Genomic DNA, 19,963 nt, shown 5'->3' with positions numbered 1-19,963 from the left:
AAAGGTCTAATTATTTTCTTTGGCTAAATTATCTAAACCAGGTCTCATCTCTTCATTTGTGTTTCACATATCATGGAACAGACCAGTTCACAAACATACCAGTTCCCATAAGGTTTCAAGGAATATCATATTTCTTTCATACTCTTCCAATTAAAAACTGAAGGTTTCACTTTGTTTTTCAAACACCTACTGTAAAGAACTGTGTTTTCCAAGTTCTGGGAACAATTCTGTGCCTACTTATTTGGGATTATATAATGTCAAGAGCTCTTTTCTCTTGTAACATCAGGAATAATAAGGTGTTGCGTAGAGTAAGAGGGTAGTAATGTGTTTGCAGCCATTTGAGTAAGACCTGTGGCTCCAAGAGCAAGATGATGATGTGAAAATTGTAGGAATGGAAATTTCAGGTGTATAATCAGAGTAGAATATTGACCTAATGGGATGGTTCACAAGTTAGGAATTATCATTGCTAAACCATAAATATAAACAAGGAAGTAAAATCATCAAAATTGGGGTTCAGGGGGAAGGAGTGGGGTATATATTAGAGAGGAAATGATTATGGTAATGGAGAAGAACTTGGGAAGAGAAAGAGAAATACAAGGGTGTAGAACAGTGTGCCTGGGGCTCTTTAGGGGATGTGTTGGCAAGCCCCAGTGCAGAGGAAGAGGAGGATGAAGTAGTATATCCACACCCTGGAGCAGCCTGTTTTTTTCCACTGGCTGTAGAGGGAGCCAAGACAATTAGCAAAGACATAAACTAGCAAATCTACAGGATAATGTGATTTGTGGTGAATCCATTGCCCATGAGGTGGATATTGGGATATAGTTGATGTTGGGATGGCTCTCAGGCACTGAGTGTACCCAGCTGGCCCTCAGCGAGGTGGCACAAAAGCCTCTCCTGACCAGAGGACATTTTTTTAAAAGCTCTTCTTACTTCACATGCACATGCATTTTCAGCTCTAGGTGTCTCTCTGCAACACAGACTTAGCTTTTTCCCTTCCTTTGTGCATGTTCAGTCCCGCGCTGTTACCTCAACAAGCAGCTGGCAACTGTGCGAGTGCTGAAGGGGGAGCCAGCTGAGCTGTCCTGCACTGTCAGCAAGGACAACGTCACAGGAACCTGGTTTAAGGATGGCCTAAAGGTGGGTTCCTTGAGCTTGCTGTTGGCTTTGGGTAGCAATGTTCTGCTCTCTAGCTCTACTTCCTAAGGGTGGTGTCAAGGTGTCCTTCCTCCTGACAGTCACCTGCAGTATGAGTGGGGCCCTGGAAGGGTTCTCAGAATCTCAGAGTGGTTTGGTTTGGTTTGGTTTGGAAGGGACCTTACGGATCATTCAGCCCCAGTCCCTGCCCTGAGCAGAGATACCTTCCACTAGACCCAAGCCTCATCCAACCTGGGCTTGGACACATCCAGGGATGGGGCAGCCACAGCTTCTCTGGTCAACAGAATACCAGAATATTGTCATTAAATATGCATGATATTCAGAAGTCTTTTCAACTGCCTTTCAAATTGTAGTCTCTCCAGTTTTAGTTTGGATTGCATTTTTTCCTTTTTTTAGAAAAAGATAGATCTCTGTGCTTTACTTTGTAGTTAACAAGCATGGATGGAGTCGTCTTTGAAAAGAAAGGTCTTGTCCACAAACTGATCATTAACAAGGCTGAAGATATTCATGCTGGGAAATACAGGTTTGAAGGTGGAGATGTAAAAACTGAAGCTTCAATTTTTGTTGAAGGTGAGTCTACTCAACCCACCAAGGCAGCATGAGATGGGCTTCAAACCAAGTCAGAGACATGTTATTGGTTATTGAGACAAATTTATTATAAAGAATTACAAGATAAATGGGAAATGGTTTTTGTATGGGTTCATTTATTTTGCATTTGCAAATTTAGCTAGGGACCCTTCTGTCAGCAACTCAAATATTTTTGGGGTGCACAAAATACTTGATCAGGGCAGACTCTTCATTCTTGTGTTTAGTGTGTTGCCTAGGAGAAATTTTCTCTAGTGAAAGGACAGTGTAATACCACAAAATTTTGTGATAATTATCCTGTAGCAAAGTACAACTAAAGGTTCAGATCCAAGTGTTGTGGGCTTCTAAGCATTGCTTATGAGGGGATCCCTTCCCTTCAAGGTAAGCCTCATCCTCCTTGAATTGTGGTTTTTAATGACCTTGTATCACCTGCTTAGATCCTCCCCAGGTGGACAAAGTTCTCCTCAAGAATTTGACCAGTGTCCCCACAGTGGCCAAGGCCGGGGAGGGGGTGAAGCTGCGGATCCCATTCGAGGGTCGGGGGCCCATCAGGGCGGCATGGCTGAAGGACAAGATGGAGCTGGGGGATGACACCAGGATCCGTGTGGACAAGACAGACACCTGCACCACGCTGTCCATCTCCAGCTGCGACAGGAGGGACTGTGGGGATTACAAAGTCAGGCTCAAGAATGACAGCGGTGTCCTGGAGATCAACCTAAAGCTCATGGTGATAGGTAAGATCCTGTAACATTCACTGTGGCTTTCAGTGTTAGCCAGGGAATCCATTGACACTGGTGACAACCTTATTTGGAGTGACTGGGTATTTCGAGACTGACAAGACTCTGGATGTTGCCCTGAAATCAGGATACAAGGAAAGATTGCTGAACATGCTTCATGCCCTTTAGTGCAAGGGAACACAAACCTAGTTTGGTTTTTCATGGCCTAAGCAGCTGAGTTTTGAATGTTCAGACACTGTGGGAGATGTGACTGTACACAACATGCAAATCTGAAATAGGATATCAAGGTCTAATTCAGCCCTCCCATAAATGTCTGGGCTACTTTGGGAGACCAGAAATCAAGTTTTGTCTGTATTAGCAAACTGAACTGGTGCAATGCTTATGATAACTATTGATCCAGGGAGAGCAAGGGCCTGGCTTTCCATATTCTCCATAAAAAGTTAGAAGAGTACAAGTTTGGAAGATGCAATTCACACACCCAGCCCTCACCCTACAACTGTGCCTGCATTTCATCAGGAACAGTCTCCTAGCTGGTAAGCAAGGGACAGTGTCTGCTCCAAACCCAGGAGCAGGTCTGGAGCTGGCTGTATCTCTGTTCATCTTTCCAGACAAGCCACAGCCTCCAGCAGGACCCATCAAAATTGTAGAAAGCTCTGCCAACAACATCACCATCCAGTGGAAGCCCCCAAAGGATGATGGGGGCAAACCAGTACAAAGGTACCTTGTGGAGAGGCAGCAGGTGGGCAGGAACGACTGGGAGATACTGGGAGAAACCCCCAGGAGCTGCACCAGCTTCACCATGAGCAAAGTGGAGGAAGAGATGAGCTACTACTTCAGGGTGAGAGCCATGAATGCTGAGGGAGTGAGTGATGCGCTGGAGTCAGGGGAAGTGAAGGCTGCTGGTAAAGGTGAGGAGAACTTCTCATAATCCATAATTCAAATTGGGAAATTCATTATCAAAGATGACATCAGAGGAAACTCACTGCATTGTGGATGTTGCTACAGATCTCAACTTCAGTCTTCACACAAAGCTGTGGAAGTTGCCCAGCGAGAGCAGCAGTTCTCTGCTGATGCTGAGATGTAATTATTGCTTGGTCATGCTCCATTTTGGATTGGAAAGGAAGTTTCATGGTGGAAATGCAAAATGCATCAAAATCAAAGGAAATTTTTCCAGTGTGGCTGCAAAGGGAATATGTGAGGCCTTTTCTTAACTCCACAGGCAAAATAACTTTTATGTGCAGCCCTTCTCAGCATGACCACTCCATTCCCCTGCTCTCCAAACAACTAAATATTGGTTTTGTCCTTCAAGGAGTTTAAATACTAGAAAAGGTTTGCCATGAGCATAAACGCAGTACTAGGGAGAGCAATGTTCAGTTCTAATTATCCCATTTCTCCATTCTCATTCCCATGATTCTGTATCTTGAACACTTTAGCAGAGGGCAAAGAAAATCCATTTTGTTACCAGTTCCTGTTGTTGAAAGCAGGAATTATGCTAATTGTTTATATGTAGGAATGACACAACCCACTGGCAGTGGAATTGTCAGTCCTGATGACAGCAGGTCTTTTGTAAAATCCAGCCTCAGGAATAGACTCCATGCTGGATCCAGTTTGTGTGGGGAGCAGGATCCACAGCTTCAGGTCTCAGCCAGGTTTTCCTGCACATCCATAGGAATACCTGGGGGAATCTGGAAGAAGAAATTCCACACAACACCATTTTATCTTGCCATAAAAACATACCTGCTAATAATGAAGCCCTCATCTCTTTGTAGCTTCCCCTGGTGCCCCAGATCCCCCTGAGATCATCAGTGCCAGCAGAGACACCATCACCATATCCTGGAAAGCTCCTTGTAAAACTGGCACGTCCCAAATTATGGGATACATTGTTCAGAAACGCAAGAAGGGCACTGTGACCTGGCTGCCAGTCAACAACGTGCCTGTTAAAGGTGGGTATTCTGACTCCTGGAACAGCCTGGTGGATTTAAAAAGGCAAAAAGGTTTAGGAACTGCTTAGGATCTTGCACCTTTAGTATCAAGGTGGTGATGGGTGACTTTGGATGTCTTTACCAACTAAATGATTCTGGGATTCTGTGATTCAAGGGCTGTTTGATTTTGAAAGGAATACAATGAACATATCCCATAAGATCACATGCATTTGGCTAGGGAATGGCAGGGTAATCAATGACAGCTTTTATGGCTCCTGAGAGTTTTTCAGTCCATAATTCTGTGTGAAGTAAGGCACAGCTTCGTTGTGTCACCTTTCCTCATGGGAAACAGCTCCCCTGAGGCAACACATCTCTCCTCTCCTCTCCTCTCCTCTCCTCTCCTCTCCTCTCCTCTCCTCTCCTCTCCTCTCCTCTCCTCTCCTCTCCTCTCCTCTCCTCTCCTCTCCTCTCCTCTCCTCTCCTCTCCTCTCCTCTCCTCTCCTCTCCTCTCCTCTCCTCTCCTCTCCTCTCCTCTCCTCTCCTCTCCTCTCCTCTCCTCTCCTCTCCTCTCCTCTCCTCTCCTCTCCTCTCCTCTCCTCTCCTCTCCTCTCCTCTCCTCTCCTCTCCTCTCCTCTCCTCTCCTCTCCTCTCCTCTCCTCTCCTCTCCTCTCCTCTCCTCTCCTCTCCTCTCCTCTCCTCTCCTCTCCTCTCCTCTCCTCTCCTCTCCTCTCTCCTCAGACAAGAAACTGAAGGTGACCAGCCTCAAGAAGGGTGTGCAGTATGAGTTCCGCGTGGCAGCTGTCAATGCTGCTGGCATGGGACAGCCCAGTGACCCCTCAGAACCTGCCTTTGCCCGGGACCCCACCAGTAAGTGCCCTGCCCTGTGCTCTGCTTTCAGGGTATTCATGGAGAGATGTTTTTAAATCCTCTATAAAAGTGTGTGGAGACAAGGATCAGTAATTCGGGAATGTTTCATGGCTGAGAATCAGCTGGAGGAAGGAATGGAAGGATTTCCTGTAGAATGGCCAAGTCAAAATTTGGCAGATCCCAGTGTGGGGTAATATGCAGTGTGGAGGAACACTCAGGAGGGCCACAGAGTGTTTTGGAATGTTGTGGATTTACTGCAGGGCTGGCAGGAGCAAGGACCTAGATCCAGCTCTGAAGAACTTGGACGAGGTGGGGCAAGACAGCTTGGCAGAAATCCAATGCACAGCAAGAATGTTGGGGAATCTCAGGCAGTGACTGAAGAGGGAAGAGAAATCCTAGAAAAATCGTTTAAATAAAATTTCTCCATCCAGAATCTCCAGGCCAAGTGCAGGACCTTAAAGTGAGCAGCAGTGACAGCAGCAGTGTCACCTTGACATGGAACAAACCTGAAGTACAAGATGGGAATGATGTGAAAGGCTACGAGGTGGAGATGAGGCGCTGTAACAGCCTCAGCTGGACCAAGTGCTTCACGCTCCCTGCAGAGAGCACCTCGTGCAGGGTGCAGGGGCTGCAGGCCAGGGAGAAGCTGTTCCTGCGTGTGAGGGCCCTCGGCGACGGCGGCCCCGGGGAGGCCTCGGAGCTGCAGGCGTGTGCGGGAGCTGCTGCCGCTGCCATGGGTGAGTCAGGGCCCCAGCCCCCATCCCAGGAACGGGGCACTCATCCCGGGGCTCTGTCCCTGGAACGGGGCACTCATCCCAGGGCTCTGTCCCTGGAATGGGGCACTCATCCCGGGGCTCTGTGCCCGGAACGGGGCACTCATCCCAGGGCTCTGTGCCCGGAACGGGGCACCCATCCCGGGGCTCTGTGCCCGGAACGGGGCACTCATCCCGGGGCTCTGTGTCCGGGAACGGGGCACTCATCCCGGGGCTCAGTTCCCGGGAACAGGGCACTCATCCCAGGGCTTTGTGTCCTGGGAATGGAGCACTCATCCCAGGGCTCTGTGCCCAGAACGGGGCACCCATCCCGGGGCTCTATCCCTGGAATGGGGCACCCATCCCGGGGCTCTGTGCCCAGAACGGGGCACTCATCCCGGGGCTCTGTGTCCGGGAACGGGGCACTCATCCCGGGGCTCCATCCCCACAAACGGGGCACTCATCCCAGGGCTCCATCCCCACGAACGGGGCACTCATCCCGGGGCTCTGTGTCCGGGAACGGGGCACTCATCCCAGGGCTCCATTCCCATGAACGGGGCACTCATCCCGGGGCTCTGTGTCCGATGACGGGGCACTCATCCCAGGGCTCTGTGTCCGATAACGGGGCACTCATCCCGGGGCTCTGTGTCCGATGACGGGGCACTCTCCGGGAGCAGGGGTGGCCGGGCTGTGGGGTACCAGGGGGAGCTGCCCCAGACCCAGCCTAGCACCGGGCAGCACTGCTCCTGCTCACCGCAGGGTTATCTGCTCACCTCAGCAGCACACTCTCAATTTTAACTGATATTAGATATGCAGTGCACAGTGCTCAGCTCATTTAGAGGCTCCTTTGGATAAAACAACCCTCAGAACTCCATTTTCTCCTTGGACTTACATTTTGCCCCCTGTGCCCACACCACAGTCACCAGACAGAACCCTGCTTGCACTGTTCCAAGAGAAAAATAGAGTTTTCACTCAATTTTTAGACAATTTTCTGAAATGAAACATTTTGTTTACTTCTCTTAAATCCCATTTTTTTAATGTTGTTTTTGGATACTTTATTTTACTTTTTAATTGTTTAGCTTGAAAGTTTTTACCACTTTTACTTTTTCATCTTTATTTACAATCTGCAGCTCTGTTTTTTCCCTGCTCTTTGGGAACATTGCAGAATTACAGATGTAAGAGATAATTCTGTGATGGGTTCAGTTTCCTTAACTTGGATCCCAAGTGAAAATGTCTACTTTGGCATATGCCTGGAGACCCCATTTATCAATAAAAAAACTAAAATAAATAAAATCAGATAAATCCATCTAAAGCAGGTGTTCAGTTTTATACTGAAACACTAAATACAATTTAGCATTACTGTATTTGGTATTCTTAGGTAAATACTGACTGCTGCAGTATATGGATGAAAAGAGAAAATACTTTAAATGCTAAAAAATACTATTTTAGATAAACTCTGGCAGCTTTCATGTGGATTTTCTGTGCTCTTTACTGCATATATATTTTATAAGTGTCCATTGGAATTTTCTTTTTCCAGACACCATTTAAACAGAAAAGATGATCCCTGGAATGGGATAAAGTGTGGCAAAGAGCCAATTTCTCTGTGACTGAGACATCAATTGTTGTGAATGTATTTTTACATCATTTTCCCTTGTTTAGTCATGGTGATAAATAAATAGTAATGAAATTTGAAATTATTTTTTTTAAAAAATTGGGGTTTTTTTTAATGAAATTTGACTTGTGTAAAGTCTGGGACTGAACCAGGGAGATTTTTCCCACTGTGAGTCCCTCACCAACCTCACCTAGTTGGGAGAGGCACCAGTGGGTAGAACACTGATTGTCACCAGTGATTACACCAATATCCACCTTCTGAAAGTAATCTTTGTCTCTTCCAGTCTCTCCCAGGTTACTGATAGATGACACAGTGAAAAGCTTCCTGGTTATAAAAGCAGGAAATCCCATCCGGGTGAAGATTCCCTTTGAGGTGGGTATTCAGGGCTTTGGAGGAATTCCCTGCCTGGTTTTATAGCAGGCAGGAAAACTGAACTACTGTTTTTATGTCATGGAATTTTATTTGCAAGTCACTGGGAAAATAATTTGGCCTGCCTGTACTGTGTAGACTTTCAGGGTGAGGAAAGCACAAGCCAGAATTCAGCTGTCAGTCTTGGCATTGGTGTTTTATGACATTGTGGTCATTCCTTAACCTCTGCAGACAAGGCTCAGTGCTGTCCACTTAGCCTTAGCAATGTTATCATCTGCTACTGCTCTGTCAGACTTCCCAAATCAGGGATTTCCCTGTGACTCCCTCAGAAGGCCTTGGGGCACCATTTCCAGCAACACCTTCACTGGGCTTATCTCACCGAGCAGCAGCACTTGAGCTCTGTGACTTGAGAACTTGTCAGGCACTGACAGAAATCTCAGAGCTGTGGAGTAAACTTGGAACAACACAGGTTTTTCCACATGGGAAGTGTGGTCAGGCTTTGGAAGGGGCTGCCCAGGGAGATTTGGAGTCCCCATCCTTGGAGGTGTCCAAGGAGCATCTTCTATGTAAAAAGTGTAAAAGTGCTTTTAAGGTGGGGATAGGACATGGGTTGGACTCGATGGTCTTGGAGGTCTTTTTCAGACATAAATGATTCCATGATCTTGTGAAGTCTATGATACCAGAGGAGGGTGATGAAGTCTGTGTATTTGCTGGCCTTTCTCCTAATCTCTGGGAGAAGAGACCAAAGATGGCACAATGAAATAAAGACTTAGATAATGTTTTTTTTTTTTTTTTCCAAAACCAACAGATTTTTTTTAAAAGCAGAAAATACTATCTCCCAAAGTTATCTGTCCTTGATCTGGCATAGGTTGTTTGACACAGTTCTGAACACTTTACTGCAATTACATCCTTAAAGGACAAAAAGGAATAAAAATTGTAAAGAAACTGTAGAACAGATCAGGGCTCTCAGATCCATTATGTTTCTAAACATTACTATGTTGTGGAGGTGCATATTCGGGGTAAGATAATGAAACTAAAGATACAGGACAGGTTGGAGATGAAACAAGTGGCTGTGAGTCGTTGTTGTTTCCAGGGATCTCCCGAGCCGGTGGTAACCTGGTTAAAGGATGGGCTCCCCCTTCCCAGCCGGGCTGCCGTGAGCACCGAGGATGGGAGCAGCCAGCTGCTGCTCAGGGCAGCCGAGCTCAGTGACAGCGGCACCTACACTGTGGAGCTTGGGGATGGGCTGGGGAAAAGGGAAACCTTCAGCTTCCAGGTTCAAATTACAGGTAACTCACTGCCATCCATACAAATCTACCAGCAACTCCCAGCCAATCCAGGCTGGGGCATGAAGGGACTGAGAGAAGCCCTGGGAGAAGGATGTGGGGGTGCTGGTGGATGAGAGCTGGACATGCCCTGGGCTGATCCCCCAGCATGGGCAGCAGGGGAGGGGAGGATTCTGCCCCTCTGCCCTCTCAGGTGGTACCCCACCTGCAGAGCTGCCTCCAGCCCCGGGGGGCCCCAGCAACAGAAGGATGTTGAGCTGCTGGAGCAATTCCAGGGAAGGCCACAGAGATGCTCCAAGGGCTGGAGCCCCTTTGCTCTGGAACCAGGCTGGGAGAGCTGGGGGTGTTCACATAGAGAAGAGAAGGCTCTGGGGAGATCTTAGAGTTCCCTCCAGTGCCTAAAGGGGTTCCAAGGGAGCTGGAGAGGGACTTGGGACAAGAGCCTGGAGGAACAGGACAAAGGGGGAATGGCTTTTCACTGCCAGAGGGCAGGGTTAGATGGGATATTGGAACTCCTCCCTGTGAGGGTGGTACAGGTTGCCCAAAGAAGCTGTGGTTGCCCCTGGATCCCTGGAAGTGTTCAAGGCCAGGTAGGACAGGACTTGGAGCAACCTGGGATAGTGGAAGGTGTCCCTGTCCATGGCAGGGGGTGGGACTGGATGGGCTTTTAGGTCCTTCCCACCCAAACCAGTCTGGGATTCCATGATTTACTGTGAGTAGGCAGAAGGCCACAAACTGAGTTTGGCAGGGTGAGCTCTGATGCAGTTTGTCTGTGCAAGAACAGGGAGAACCAGGGTACAGTTTTCTATGAGATTGTCCAGGCACTTTATGATCTCACTTGTCTGCAGGACAGAGCAATCCACTGACTAAAAGTATCCTTCCACAGTGAATGAGGGAGGTCAGCACAGGCTGTAGCACCCTGAGCACAGCTCTCCCAGCTGTGACCCCAGCAAGGGAAGCAGCTAGCTGTACCACTCTCCTCTCACCACTCAGCCAGTGCAGATGTTGTGCAGCAGCAGCTCAGTTCCAGAGCAAATGCATTTGTGTGCCTGGAGAAGGAATGGCACCAGGGACCAGGATGGGCATTGAGCCCCATACATGCAACAGACTCCAGGATTTTAGGGTTCTGTGCCACTGTCCCTACAGCTGTGACATTGTGTGCCCTCCCCTGGCAGATATTCCTCAGCCCCCTGGAGCCATCCGGCTGGAGGAGAATGTGCCCAACACGGTGACAGTGACCTGGGACCCCTCAGCATCTGAGCAGTGGGAGAACAACCTGTATTACACTGTCCTGAAACGGGAATCCCAGAAGGGCCTGTGGCATGTGCTGGGAGATCTGATCTACAACAACAAGTTCACCTTCACCAGGGTGGTCCCAGGAAGGGATTATTACTTCAGGGTTGTGGCAAAAAATGATCTGGGAGCCAGTGATCCATCAGAGACTGTGCAGCCCTGGAGGATCTGGAAAAAAAAGGGTAAAACATTTTCAAGTATTTCTCTGTGTTGTGTTTTGTTTCTTTCATTGCTTCTAACACCTCACCCTCAAATGGGTCTCTCCTGCTGTGAATATTCACTGGCCCAGAACAGGAATGTACAGAGATGTCCTAAGGAATTCCAGCTGGGCAGGGAAGGTTTGTTCTTTCTGCAGGGACATTGTGTAGACAGACCCTTCATTCCCAGCCATGATGACATGCAATTTGCCTCAATATGAATTCCCAGCAAGATCTAACACTTTCGTATTGTAGAAACCAAAGTTTCTGGCTTCAAAGTTAAATGTTGAGTAATTCTGAGGAACAGCAGAGGCTACGATCCATAGGTGCATGGCATCTCTGATAATTTGCATAATTCCAGACACTGCACAAACAAACCTCTTCAAACATTGCAGTGCTGGGAGCAGTATCTGAGTGTGTGTTTGCTGCTGTTTATTTTTCACAGCTGAATTTCACGTGAAAGCACAGAAATACAGAGGAGTCAACCAGAACCAGCACCCGAGGTTCCTGGTGCCACTTAAGTCACACGTGGTGGTGATGGGCAGCGAGTGTCACATGAGCTGTGCTGTTGGAGGCCATCCCCCACCAAAAATCACATGGTACAAGGACAGCAGAGACCTCTCCAGAGATCCCAACTACTTCTGCACCAATGACTTTGGAGTGTGCTCCCTGGTGGTGCTGGGGGTCACCAAGCAGGATGAGGGGGAGTACATGGTGGAAGCCAGCAATGAAGTGGGCCGTGCCTTCAGCAAAGCCTTCCTTGCCATCAAAGGTAACTCTCCAGTGCTGCTTCCCTGGCAGATCCAGGGGTGTCACTGCTGCCCAGGGCATCAAAAATGGTCCCCAGCCAGCTCCACCTGCTGACAAAGCAGTGGTACATTTGGGCTGTTTAACTAAATTCCTAATCATGGTACTCATGATCAAGTACCAAACAGAACCAGAAGCAAAGATAGATGGGAAAGACCACTTGATTTCTACATGACCCAGAGGTTTTGGCTGAGCTTGAGCAAATTTTTTAGAAGGAACAATCCCATCTTCATTAGGTAGGATAATACCAAGGTTAGATTTTTCTCGAGTGCAGCAGCTGCAGAATAAAGACCCTGGCAAATGTGAGGGGAGCATTGAGAGAACAGCTGATGTTTGGCCAAAGCCAACACAAAGGGAGAAAAGAGGGGGACATGGTCAGAGGCATTGGGATCCTCATGTGGATGGAAGGGCAGTGGAATAGGTTGGGGATAGACTCTTGGATATACTTATGGATAAATATTATTGGTGACTGTACTCAGTGAAATACCCTTTTCTTGGAGTCAAATATTTTCCTTTAAATGCAAAACACCTTGCTGGGATTACAGGAGTGGCAAAATAGGTCAGTTAAACCCCGTCCCCCTCTTGCAGACTTTTAGGCCCTGTAACATTTCAGCTCCCCTTCCCAGGGAGCTTTTCAGGCTATTTCTGATCTCCCTCAGTACAACCCTGAGCTACTTCTCTCTTATTCTCACTTTCAGACTCCTCCCTGTAGCGTGGCCCTGCTGAGTATCCCTGTACGGCTCTGAGGATGTGAAGGTTTTGGTGAGGACTCGTCCATATGAAGGCTGTGCATTTATTGTCAGATGTTCGTCACAGTCTAAGGGTGTTATTTTTCAGATCCAGTAATTGCATGTTGAACATGGTGCTGCATTGCCATCAATACTGGGGGAAAAAAAGTTTTAAGAGCACTGTTTTGTTTTTGGTTTTTTTTAATGATCAGGCTTTCTATGAGACCTTTAAAACACAGCTTAGAAGCTTCAGGAGCACAGAAGATGAAAGGAAAAATAATTGGCCAAAACAAAAATTTCCATGGAGAACACAGGTGGGAGAGACCATCCTGCCACACCACTCACCTGCCACAGGGACCTTTCTGGACATGACATATCTAATATCAGGGATCTCTGATCCTTTCACATATGCTTTTTCAAGCCAAAACAATCACTTTGGATTCCATGTGATTCTCTGCGGGTTTCCCAAATCTGGCAAAAGCAGTTCTGCATATGTTCTACTACCAGTATCTAACATACCTACTGCTAAGTAGATTATCTTCCCTAACCCCTAAATTTAAAAGATCATCTGCCTGCTCATTTTGTCTGGGCAGGAGAGGAAACCTCAGACCAGCCAGGCATGGGGTAGGTGAAGCTCCCAGTGCAAATGCACTAATGGGAAGGATTGGCAGTCTACAACCACTGTGTGAGCAGAGCAACTCCAAAAATCCCCAGCATGTGCTGTACCAAGGCTGTGTCAGTCCTGAATCACCCCCAGCATCACCTGTGCATCCCAACTCCCCTGGTTACGGCACTGCTGGTAGTCTTTGCCTTGAGCAGAAAGAGGTGAAAAATCCTTCTTGTCTGACCAGACATACGAGGGATCCCCAGGGACCTCCTGCCATGGCCAGGGGTTCCCATCACTGGGCCTGGACAGCAAAATGTTCTGGTGGCTGTAGGAGGGTGTCACAGCCAGAGCACCGAGGGTACCTCATGACAGGAGAGAGCAGAGCCAAACACAGCTGTGGGGCTGGAATGTTCTTGGGATTACATTTTGTACAATGAACAGATGTACATTGCTACAGATGTAGCAGCAGTAGATAATGAAATTAAACCACAATTCAGTGAAATCTACCCCGAGTCCTTCTTTATTCTGGAGAAGGAATCCCAGTCAGTTTCGGGATCCCTGCCTGCTGCAGTTTCACATCCGATTGCTGCACATGGTCATCCCTCATGGAATTGCTCCTGCAGCACCTCCTCCTGTGGGGCTGGAGGCAGGGGGACATCACCCGCAGGGCATATTCGCTTACTGATTGATAAACACAAGAACCAGGATTGATGGAAACTGGAACTGGAGCTGAGGGCAAGCCCTGGCACAGCAGGAGCAGGAGATTCCTGCAAGTCCTGCTGAGATGTCTGCAGCGATTCCAGCAAATCCGCTGCTGTGCTTTGCCCCGTGAGCTCCGATCCCAGCCGAAGGCGGATCCGCGGCCGGGAATCTCCTCCAGGGTGGGAGGGCTGATCTCTGCGATCCGATCTTTGTGCCGGGCTGGACGGGGCTGGGAGCCCGCTGGAACACGGCCGGTGTCACTGCCCATGGCCGGGGCGCACCGGGACGGATTCGGGGCTTCCCCCGGCGCACCGCGCACGCGCAGTGGTCTCGCCTGGCCCAGCGCCCCCGCCACGGCCCGCAGATGGTCTCTCCTGGCCCAGCGCCCCCGCCACGGCCCGCAGATGGTCTCTCCCGCCCCCTAGCAGGTCCCGCCCCCGCACGTCCGTCACGCCAATGCCGTCAGTGATTGGTCGATCCTCAGGGCCCTCCCCGACCCAGCCAATGGCGGCCCGCTCCGCCCAGAGCCAAGATGGCAGCGCCCACGACCAGGCCGAGTGGTCTCCTCGGCTCCTCTGCCTCTCGCAGACCTGGGGAGCGGCGAGCCCCGAGTGCTGGGTCTGTGCCTCTGCAGCGTCCCCCAGCCAATGGGTCTGTTCCTCCGCAGTGTCCCGAGGCTCTGGGTCTGTTCCTCCGCAGTGTCCCGAGGCTCTGCCCGAGGCTGCTCGGATGCGAGCGCTGCTCTGGCCTCGGGAGAGGCGCGGGCAGCGGTCGGTGTCTGAGGGAGCGGTGGCAGCGCGGGATGAGGGAGGGGTGAGAGGGCAGGAAAGTAACAGTAAAGAGAAGGAAAAACAGGTGGCGTTCGGGCCTGGAGCGGCAGCGAGAGGAGCTCCGTGCCCGCGGGGGGAGCGTCCCGGGCCGGGCATGCCCAGCACGGCCGGGAATGCCTGGGACAGCCGTGTCGTGGGGCACGGGGCGTCCCCTGGGCAGGGATACCACCCTCGCCGTTCCCCCACCGGCCCCGAGTGCCCGCGGGGCTGGTGCCGCACCTCGGGGCGTTCTCCCGGGGCTGCTGCGGCCTCTCCCAGCTTCAGGAGCGGTCCGAGCTCCCCCAGAGCTCCGCGTTGCCACTGGAGTGGCCGGAGCACCCTCGGGATCTCCTGGAATTCATCGTGGAGCCGGGATTTCTTCCGGGGGGAGCAGCGAGGAGCCCGTGTTCCGCGGGCGCTACACTGGGACGCGGCGGGTGGTAGCATCCCCCGGGCACCGGCACAGCTCCTTGGCTTCGGTTCCAGCACATTTCTCCAGGACCCACTGCACACCCAGTTTGTGGATAAATCTTGGGGATGGCTCCTGGTCCTGGGCAGTGGGTCCAGCCTGGGGGGAAGCGGACATTCCCCCCTTTGCTGAGGAAAAAGGGTGAAGTTTTTGCCCAATGCAGAGGGGAGCAGAGGTAGGATTTTCCCCACCCATGGGTGGATTCATTCCTCACCCAGAGAGGTCAGGCCTTTCCCAGGTTCCCGCTGTCCTCCTCCAACACCGGCAGCTTAATTTTCCAGCCTGGAGTTTGTAAACCAGTGTCCTAGTTTAGGGCAAATTTGGGAGAAAACCCTCTGGAAGGAGCCCCCAGAAAACAAACCCCCGCGACCCCTCCCCCCCAACCTGGTTCAGGAAGAATTTCCACGGAGAGAAGTGGAAAAGAACCTGTTTGTTTGACAAACAAAACACTCCACAGCACCAAAAAAAGAAAAAAAAAAACCACCAGATGACAAAAAACTTTCACCACTCTGAAGAATGACAAATTCAGAAAGTCTCTCCTGGGGGTGGTCGCCTGGGTCTGGGCGCTGGGGACTGCTCTGGGCACTGGGGATGGCTGCTGCAGATCACAGAGTGCAGGCTCTGGGTGCTCCTCGGGGTTTCCCAAGTCCCAGTCTGGAGCAGGTTGGAGTGATATTCAGGAAAGGGAAAGGGAAAAAAAAAAATAAAACAACAGTCCATGGAAAAAAAATTGGACTGCTTAGCTAAACTAACTAACAAGCAAAGGCAAAAGCAGAAGCAAGAGCAAGCAAAGCAAGGAAACCAGCCAGCACCAGCCTTTTCTAGACAGCAGACCATGGGGGAGGTGAGCTGGCTGATAAGACAAAACAAACCTTCACTTTCTGAGTCAGTTCTGAAAGCACAGAACATGATATCAAACATAAACAGAACACACGACTGGGGATACAAACACCATCATGTCACCCTAGGACAAGCAGTCAGGTGTGGGGAGAAGGCAGGAGAGTCACAGCAGGGCAGCTCCACATCCCAGGGCAATGGGGTGAGGGTCCGTGCAGGTGTGTCCCTGCACACAGCGGAGAACCCCCCTTTGAGCAGGACTAGCACATGGCTGGGACCAGCTCCTCTCCAGCAGCACATCCCAGGCAGTGGTGCCTGGCTTCATGGCAGGGGTGGGATAATGGGTTTGGGGTGGACACGGGAACATTCTGCCTTGGCAGCTGCTGAGGGGCTTCATCTGCCACACTTGGCTGCAGAAGGTGGCACCTGTCCTGCCATCCTGCTCTCCCAGAGAAGGGATTGGGAGGTGTGGGTACAGCTCAGAGCACACACAGCATGGCCTGGGCACTGCTGAGGGTGGGACAAGGTGGACAGGACCCTTTTCTCACTGGCTGCCGTGTTCTGGTGTCTCCTTCTGACACTGGCCCAAGCTCCTGGCAGAGCGAGACGGGTGTGGATTGACCCCGGGCAGCAAAGGCAGCCGAGTTTTGCACCATCTCCTGGATGCAGGTGCTGCAGGAGGGGATCCGGGTGCCTCTGGACCTCGCAGGGCTCAGCAGGGAGCGCAGCCTCTGGAGCAGCTCCTCCCTGGCTGCACAGCCCGTCCCATCCCTCCCTCTCCAGGGAGTGGTGCTGGAGGACTGCGGAGCTCCCTGGGTCTTCCTCAGAGGGTTTTTTCGTGCGGGAGGCTCTGCAAGTCAGCTCCTTTAGAGCCTGGAGACACTTGAGCCTCCGTGAGCCTCGTTTAAGAGCTGCCATTGGCATCACTTACCTGCAGCTCTTCTTTCCTGGCTGAGGAGATTTGGGCAGGAAAAGCCGTAAACTTGAGGGTGCCCTGGCAGCTGCAAACCTGCTGTGGGATCCCTTCCTGTGGCATTGGTTAAGACATTAAATACCACTGGTCCCAGCAGGGCCCCTGAACAGTCTGGGGCAGCTGCTTAGGCCACATGAGAGGGATGAATTTGGCACTGATTGTACAGCACTGTCTGTTCCTTAAGGAGCTGATCCTAGCCCCAGTGTCTTGTAACACCCACACTGGAAATGTCTAGCTAGGGAGAGATGCTTTGTGCTGAAGGAAGCTGGTTTGGGATGTGGCCATCCTGGGGAGGAAGAATGGGAGCCCAGTGGGGTCTTGGATTGCTCCATGGCTTGCTGGGAGGGAGCACCCCCTCTGCAGGGTCAGGCCTGCTCGCTTTGCTCATGGGCAGTGATAGGAAATGGATCTCCTTCTCCAGCACACCCAGACAGGATGGGCAGGGGACAAGATGGGGACACGATGGAGCCTCTTTCTGACCCTTGGCCCTGGATCTGCACTGGCTGCCATTCCTTCCCTGGAGGCCTCCATGTGCAGGGATGAAGCTCCCAAGGGGGGAAGCTCTACTGCTACCAGATTCCAAGTCCTTGTTCTCTGTTCCTTGGGCATGAATGCCATGGGGGTGCGGGTGCCTTCCCTGTGCCCCTCTGGCTGGGGGTCCTGGTGTGAACCCTCAGAGCTGGGCTCTCTTTCCTGCACAGGACAGGGGTTCTCTGGAGGCTGGAGGGGGACACTGAAGCTCACATTGCCTGGCTCAGTCACCCCAAAGGCTCCAACTGGAAGTGCTACCATTGGCACTGCAGGCAATGAGACCTGGACAAGTGTGGGGTATTCCCAAACCGTCTGCAGTGTCCCAGCAGTGGTTCAGCTGTGGTGGGAGCCCATCAGGGCCCAGCTCAGCTGGACCTCTCAAGATCTGGGCAGTGGGTGCAAAGCTGCAGCTCCCAGGGCACTTCCCACCCAAGGCACTTTTCCTGCAGGGAGTGTGTCTGGATGCAGGAGCTTCTCCAGCCCTGAAATGGACCTGTCAGCCACGAGCAGAACTGCATGGAGGTGTCCATCAGACCACGATTTCCTGCCTAATTCTAATGTTGGGACTGGTGACATGAAAGGGAAGCCAATGCCATGCAGTAGGATGGTGTCAGCCCTGCCCAGCCCTGCCCTGCTGAGGGCATGTGTGGGGAATGCAGTGGGGGCTGGATCCCCCGTGTGTGGATCCTCATGGAGCACAGCCTGGAGGCCATGGTGTGGGATTCAACTGAACCCTGCTGTGCCTGGTGGAGCCCCTGGTGCCCAAGGATGCAGCAGGGCAGCACCAGTTCAGTGAAAGGTGATGCCGTGTGTGCTGCTCTGAGAGCAGCCTTGGGAGGCACATTGATCCATGGAAAAGATCCTGTCACTCCACAAGGAGCTCTTTGATAAGGAAACCATCTCCACATCTGGGCAACTCAGCTGCTGGTTTTGCTGTATAAAGGGACTTTTGAGGTTTCTCGGTCTGTGCCCAGCCCTGGCACTGACAGAGGACTGCGGGTCTGCCCAGGGGGCCAGAGGTATCTGAAAATTCAGAGAGAAAGGAACCTGCTGAAATTGGAGCTATCCAGCCTGGAAAAAGGAAGGCTTTGGGGAGAAACTTAGAGCCCCTTCCAGTGCCTAAAGGGGCATCAGGAGAGCTGGAGAGAGCCTTGGCACAAGGGCCTGGAAGGAAGGACAAGGGAGAATGGCTTCCCACTCTCAGAGGGCAGGGTTAGATGGGATATTGGGAAGGAATTTTTGGCTGTGAGGGTGGTGAGACCCTGGCACAGGGGGCCCAGAGAAGCTGTGGCTGCCCCATCCCTGGAGGTGTCCAAGGCCAGACTGGAGCAACCTGGGCTCGTGGAAGGTGTCCCTGCCCATGGCAGGGGATGGAATGGGATGAGTTTAAGGTCCCTTCCAACCCAAACCATAGACCAGGGAGTCTATGAAATGAAACGTGCACAAAAGCACTGTGAGCAGCAAACTGTCATTGCTTGCAGTGGCTCACAATTGTTTCCCTCATCCTTCCCGTGACTCGGGCTCCTCTTCACCCTGGACAGGCTCAGCTGCTGCTGCAGAAGATGCAGATTTGCACAGCAGACCCAGAGGCTCTGACCTGGGAAGTTCTGTTACCCTGCACATGACATTTCCTCACATTTCATGGCTCCTTTGCAGGGAAGCCTCACTCTGACCTGGCCCAAAGCTCCAGTCTGGGCAATTCCATTCCCTCCAGAATGGCCTTGGAGTAGTTGGAGGCTCCAGACATGATGGCTTGTGCAGCATTTTTTTTCCTGTGCCCACAGCTCTGTCTTTCTTCCCTCTTTGTCTGTGTACAGCCACCTGCCCTCTGTGTGGTCCTTTTGATGGGATGGTGCTGTCTCAGAGGATCACAGAATCTCCTGAGTAGGAATTGATCCAGAGGGATCATCCAGTCCAACCCCTAGCCCTGCACAGAGACCCCAGCAATCCCTGCACAGAGACCCCAGCAATCCCTGGGAATGTTGTCCAAACACTCCTGCAGCTCTGGCAGCCCCGGGGCTGTGCCCATTCCTGGGGAGCCTGGGCAGTGCCCAGCACCCTCTGGGGGAAGAACCTTTCCTGATGTCCAGCCTGACCCTCCCCTGGCACAGTTCCAGCCATTCCCTTGGGTCCTGCCCCTGCTCACAGAGGGCAGAAATCAGAGCTGCAGTCCCTGCTGAGGTTTGACCTCAGCTCTTTTTCTCCAGCTGAACAAACCAAGTGCCCTCAGTCACTTTTCATGTGATTTCCCCTCCAGACCCTTCTCTATCCTCTCCCCCCTCCTTCCCTGGTGCTGGTGCTGCTCCTGCTGCTGTCACTGCTCAGGGAACCCCAGGTTCCTCTGCTGTTGTTGTGCCCCAGAGCTCAGCCCCTTTGCTAGCTGCAGCAGCCACTTCTCCCCCATCTGCTGCAGGGCTGGCAGGGGCTGAGGGGTTCTGCTCTCCCAGCCTGGTCCTCTCTCCTGCCCACGCCCTGCTCCTCTGCCCTGGCGTGGCCTCTGCCCCCGCCCGCTGCTCGGGGAGCAGATGAAAGCCAAGCGTGGTGCCTAATTTATAACCAGCTTGGAGCTCAGCTTTGGCAGGGCAGAGCACGCCAGGAGGATGTGGCAATGCCCAGGGAGCTGTGCTCACACTGCTTATCAAAGGATGCTTGAAAGGCTCAGCAATGCAAGGGGAGGGTTGAGTTGCTTCATTCCAGCAGAGGATAAACTGCTCTATTACAGGGA

General features: G+C 51.5%; 1 protein-coding gene across 2 annotated transcripts in view; it reads left to right on the top strand.

The window, feature by feature from the left end:
• The window catches only part of IGFN1 (immunoglobulin like and fibronectin type III domain containing 1), a 32,594-nt gene extending 19,171 nt beyond the window's left edge, over positions 1-13,423 (top strand). Inside the window, exons 13-24 of one of the 2 annotated variants that reach the window (XM_085561493.1) lie at positions 1,013-1,137; positions 1,584-1,725; positions 2,178-2,474; positions 3,086-3,385; positions 4,247-4,420; positions 5,138-5,266; positions 5,698-6,003; positions 7,914-8,002; positions 9,093-9,288; positions 10,461-10,760; positions 11,221-11,547; positions 12,281-13,423. In XM_085561493.1, the coding sequence (XP_085417619.1) occupies positions 1,013-1,137; positions 1,584-1,725; positions 2,178-2,474; positions 3,086-3,385; positions 4,247-4,420; positions 5,138-5,266; positions 5,698-6,003; positions 7,914-8,002; positions 9,093-9,288; positions 10,461-10,760; positions 11,221-11,547; positions 12,281-12,294 (2,399 nt within the window). In that variant the 3' untranslated portion in view covers positions 12,295-13,423. The remainder of the gene's footprint in view (positions 1-1,012; positions 1,138-1,583; positions 1,726-2,177; positions 2,475-3,085; positions 3,386-4,246; positions 4,421-5,137; positions 5,267-5,697; positions 6,004-7,913; positions 8,003-9,092; positions 9,289-10,460; positions 10,761-11,220; positions 11,548-12,280) is intronic. The other variant, XM_085561494.1, reaches the window with a different exon arrangement.
• The last annotated feature ends 6,540 nt before the right edge of the window (positions 13,424-19,963 follow it).

Source organism: Lonchura striata, chromosome 26 (genome assembly GCF_050655825.1).
Source record: "Lonchura striata isolate lonStrDom1 chromosome 26, ASM5065582v1, whole genome shotgun sequence".
Classification (NCBI taxonomy): Eukaryota; Metazoa; Chordata; class Aves; order Passeriformes; family Estrildidae; genus Lonchura; species Lonchura striata.
Note: the sequence above shows the minus strand (reverse complement) of the source record. Positions and strands in the feature narration are given on the sequence as shown.